Source organism: Atta colombica, unplaced genomic scaffold (genome assembly GCF_001594045.1).
Source record: "Atta colombica isolate Treedump-2 unplaced genomic scaffold, Acol1.0 scaffold175, whole genome shotgun sequence".
NCBI classification, from domain to species: domain Eukaryota; kingdom Metazoa; phylum Arthropoda; class Insecta; order Hymenoptera; family Formicidae; genus Atta; species Atta colombica.
In genome coordinates this window covers 15,068-20,234 of record NW_017259266.1, presented here as the reverse complement: position 1 = coordinate 20,234, position 5,167 = coordinate 15,068, and the positions used below count along the sequence as shown (strand labels likewise).

The window sequence follows — 5,167 nt, the reverse complement described above, 5'->3', positions numbered from 1 at the left end:
TAACAAAAATTGCACCTACACAGGTACAATATGGCCTCTTGCTCTTTTGGATGTTTTTACCTTTTCTATGTCAACATCTGGAAACTGTTCTTTTACAGCTTCCAGATCCAGATTCGGGAATTTTCTGATTAACATTGCAACACGATTTTTGTTACGTCTGAAAGTTTTTTTTAATAGAAATAAATTGATTGAGAAATTTCGCATGTATATTAAGCAAATAGCAAAGATTATTTCTACATACGTTCTTGATTTGCGTTTCTTATTCCATAATTGTTCTCTATACAAGCGTAGAAACTTGTGAGTTGCATATCCATTGTAGCCAAACAAATGTGTCTTATACCATCTCGTATTTATAAACTTTGGAACAGGATACTGACCCATTTGATAATAAAATCTTATACCTACAAAGAGATAATAGAGCTAATATTATTTTCTTTGTCTATGTAATTTCTATTGTAATTTTTACTAAACATTTTTTCTTTAAGTATACACATAGAAAATTATTATACATAAATGGTATAGATCTTATACCTAAGCAATTATAAACAAATTTTCCAGGACGCTCTCCTGTCTCCCCTGTCTCGAGCAAATGATATGCTCTGTTTCTTTCGCGAACGATCGACTCTAAGTTACTCATACTGTCTTGAACTTTGTCCAAACGTTCAGGATTTGGAAAAATCTCGTTTGCACTCTTGCAAGCTTCTTCCATAGTCATAAGCATATTACGTTCCTTCAATAAGACAAACCTACAAGTTTAAACATATAAATCTGTAAGTCACTAGTATCTAAAATTCAACAAACTCAGGATATGCAAGTCATCACCATAATTTGTGGAGATCCGAATTGCTCTTCAATCTCAATTCATCCTTTTTCCAAGATCGACCAACTCGTATCTCATTCTTTCCCCAATTTTTTGGATCATCAAAAAATTCCATCAAATCACGGCGTTCTGATGTAAGATGTATAAATGCACAGTGCAAAGTAGGTGTGCTGCATTTGTGAAGAAAACACAAAATTAAAAGATAAAAAATCTAAAACCTTCAACCTTCATTCTAACTATTTTTTAATATCCTCCGGATGTCAAAATTTAATATAATTGTGATATAATTGTTGAAGTTGGATTTGTGTAAAATTCATTTATGTGAATTCATTTATGTGAAAAGGTTTAATTACAAGAAATCAAAATGACATAACTCGTACAAGAAAAATGAAAATATAAATTTATTTTAATAATAATAATCAAATTTGCAAATACAAAAAAATATTGAATGGATTCAATAGACTATCAGCTCCGGACAGTTAAAGCATAACTTTACATCAAACACGTCTATTTGTATCAGTTTTATTTGTGACATAAAAATTTCATTTATTGTCAACAAATTCATATTTAGTATCAGATATGATATGATATAACCTAACATAATGTGATATAACCTTAATCTCATTTTATATATGTGAAATGATAAAAAAATCACTCAATAAGTTTTTATATAAAAAAATTAAATATTTACATTAGACAGTGAAAGCATTTTTAATATTTCTTTTAATATCTCTAAACCAAGAAAAAATTATAAATGTGTATTGTGAATCAGGAACCACCGGTAGATAGTACGAAATGTCACAAAATATAAGTGACGCAGCTCGACAGGAAAACAAACCTGCGAAGAAATGCACGTTTAGGAGACTCAATAACACTTGAGGTCAAAGACAAATTCGTGAATAATTTTGTTATGCCATTCATGCTCGTTTTGGTCTGTACAGCCTTCATAAACGCTGCCATTTTTCTCCGATTATTTCTCGGGGGCACTCTGCCGACTCTACGACCTGCGTTCGAAAACCCCAATACCGATCGGAATCCCGAGAGAGCCTCTGAAGGAGAAAGTGGCAAACTGCTTCTCTTTTGATTGGATGCGGTCATTGAAACTCTACTTATAGGCCTATTCTTTTGGGCTGAACTTTTGCAATTTTAATTCCTCTTTCTTCTTCTTCTTTCCTCCTAGAGAGAAAAAAAAGCTGAACTGGTGCAAAAGTTTAGCTAAAAAGAACAGGTCTTATGATGACAATAGCTTCTTCTTCTTCTTCAAACTTAATGATCACGCTGCAAAAATGACGGCGATATCTGGCCAGAATCGCAAATAAAACGTGAAGTCAGAATACAGTACACCAGTCACCTCGAATTGGTGAGTGGGACAAAATAATAATGCAATCGAGGCAAATAATCTAATGTAATTGCACAGTCAAAGCCGGAAACGCTTTTCAAAACATGAGGTGATGCAACACCCGAAGTGAAACGAAATGTTCGTCTCGCTTACTTTTTCGTGACACAATACGATAGTTCCTATTACGGAATAGTAAAAAGATCAAACTTCAGCGACCGGTCACGAAAAAAATGAGCTCGAAACACAATGTAGAAAAACTGGAAAATCCGGCAGACGTGATTTTAGGCGCCATCGTGTTTTGCGGGAAAAGTTAGAAGTATTGCCTGTCACGTGGTCACAGATCACGTATGTATGTATGTATATAGTAGTTAGTATGTATGGCTAGTTTCTAAGGTTTAAATCAGATTAAAATATAAAAATCAATCAACTACAGTTGAGCATTTCCCTGTCGTTCGACTCTAAGGGCCTGCGCAAAATGCATCAAATATTAGAAATAGGAATAAAAATTAAAATTTCAACCTATCAGATATCAGTTATACCGGAATACACGATTCCTTTCCCAGCAAACGAGAATGGATTGAAATGAATTGAAATAGATTCAGATTTTCAGAAATATTGATTCACGAATATTAAAATAAATGTTTTTTTATTCATTTATAGAAATTGCATGGAGCATATTTCTATCTAAAAAAATATTAGCTTTTTCTGTGCACACAAACACAATTGAATATTATTCAATTCAAAATTTTGAATAGGAATTGCAGTTTTTCAATCCAATTGTATTCAATTGAATTTAATTGAATCAAATTAAATTCAAAAAAAGTATTCGCTATTTAAAATATTTTCGGATAGAAAAAATTTTGATCCATTTTAATAATATTAATTTATTACAAACTTCTATCTCTTCTTTACACTTGCATATTTTTGTTTATATATAATATTTTTTTATATAAGTGTTACAACTTACTGTTACTTTTAACTCCACTACTACTATCTAATTAAATAAAACTTAAAATTAATTAAAAATTTTTATATTTAATTCCTTCTTCCCAATTATCAAGTATATATACATGTGATGTGTTCATTCTTATCTGTTTATTATACTTATCGTCCTACCTATATAGTCTCTACATATCCATATTTATTGTTCTACCTACCCGCATTTTTATTTATTTGTGCCTATTCAGATATACCTATCTCTATCCATTCCTATCTATTCCTATCTATTCCTATCTATATCGAATATATGTACGTTAACGGTTGCATTCATTAGAGAAAGTAGTATATTTTCAATTGTTGTAAAAAATTCTTTAATACGATTGGTTTTTGCTTTGGTTCTTTATGGATTTAAATGTATAAATCATATTGAAGAATTTTATAGCAATTGCAAAGCTACTTTTTCTTGAATGCAGCTAACGTCTTACCATCTTCTATTGTATGCTAATAAATTCAGCGGGATGCGCTAATCTAATCGCAATCATAATAGTAATAAGTAATATATAAACAATAATTATTAAAACCAATTTTCAATCTTTATATAAAAAATATTATATAATATAATATAAAAAAAATTAACAAATAGCAGGGCTAATGAAAGTCAACGTGGATAATCAAACATAAGTTTTGTAGATTAAAAAAATTTAATTGAATTTAACCTGCTTTGAACATTAAGCAGACTACAGTTAAATTCGATTAAATAAAATTTGATAAAATAAATCAAATCTACAAATAACTAAATGTGTTTAGTTCATTAAACAATTTTTTTTCAGTGTACTTGTTCTTCTAAAAACTTAAATTGGTGTTACACCAACCTACATCGTATATTCTTAGATACTCTTTTTTTCTTCTGATTGAACTCATCTTTCGTTGCTCCTAGCCAACATTCTAGCTTTATATGCCAGAAATCGATAACAAGGAGAAATACTCCTTTTTGCTGCCGATTATTGCCGACTAACATTGTCGGCAATAAGCATAAGATTTTACGCTTTTGCTCAAGCTCACTTTACGATGCGCGAAACACGAACGCATCGAGAAGAGGCCATAATATTAATAAAATTGACTTATAGATATTAATATAAATAATTATCAATAATAATAATTCTATTAATATTAATGTAAAATTTATGAATAATTGTCGCATTTATTCTCTATACTCGTTTATTCAAAAAATATAAATATTAGGACTAAAAATAAATCTAAATAAAAAAATTTTTTAAGTCATCAACGTTTTGATTTTAAAAATTTCGAATATTATAAAACTAGATTCAATTTCTTAATATAAACATTATAATATAAAGAACAAAATTTTAATTTAAAAATAAACTGAAAATGACTAAATTGATTATCATCCGATAAAATTTAAGGCTCACATATTTTGGCTGTATATATTTTTAACGATTCATTGCTGAATCTCATCTTAAAGCATGTAAAGATAAGAAAATTCAGATAAATGATGTAAAATCCAAAAGGAATAATTTTCCTTTTCAATAAATATATCTCTTTGTATTTTTTAAATTACTTATTAGAATCATTATTGTATTATTAGAATCATTTTTGTATAATTTATTATTTTAATATTAAGTATTTTAAATTATGTAAAACTCTAACACGATTTTAAAATAATTATAACACAAAATTCTTCTATTTCTTGATAAAATATATATTTTGGATACATCACTACTTTAATTGATATAGAATCCAGTTACTATATATGGATAAGTTATAAAAGATCAGGCTGAAGTCAATGTATTGAAATAAACAATAATAATATAATATGTATATAAATAAGTGTAAAACAATAAAAGGTTTTTTTTTAAAACAGTACACATTATGTATATGCGCATATAGTTATTGCGCATATAGTTGATGCTTTTCTGCATCAACTTGTATAAAATTTAATCCTGAATGAATATTTGGGAACAGAATAGATAGGATAATTAATAAAACAATTTGTTTGTTATACTGTAACAAACGTCCATTTATATATAATTACATAAAGTTATATATAA

General features: G+C 28.5%; 1 protein-coding gene across 1 annotated transcript; it reads right to left on the bottom strand.

Annotated features, from left to right (window-relative positions):
• Window positions 1–2,436, bottom strand: LOC108686326 (39S ribosomal protein L47, mitochondrial). The gene is made up of 6 exons (XM_018191586.1): window positions 2,313–2,436; window positions 1,659–1,996; window positions 823–990; window positions 532–746; window positions 242–401; window positions 1–157 (listed from the first exon to the last, which is right to left on the bottom strand). Exons 2-6 carry the CDS (start codon window positions 1,916–1,918, stop codon window positions 16–18), a joined length of 945 nt encoding a protein of 314 aa, XP_018047075.1. The 5' UTR covers window positions 1,919–1,996; window positions 2,313–2,436; the 3' UTR covers window positions 1–15.
• Between the last annotated feature and the right edge of the window lie 2,731 nt (window positions 2,437–5,167).

What these genes read in the sequence shown, in the direction of transcription:
- LOC108686326 (XM_018191586.1), bottom strand. Translation starts at nt 1,918, where the DNA reads ATGACCGCATCCAATCAAAAGAGAAGCAGTTTGCCACTTTCTCCTTCA. An exon ending in ATTTGTTTATAATTGCTTAG is followed by an intron (nt 402 to 531) that starts GTATAAGATCTA and finishes ATCTCTTTGTAG; the next exon opens with GTATAAGATTTTATTATCAA. An exon ending in AAGAAACGCAAATCAAGAAC is followed by an intron (nt 158 to 241) that starts GTATGTAGAAAT and finishes AAAAACTTTCAG; the next exon opens with ACGTAACAAAAATCGTGTTG.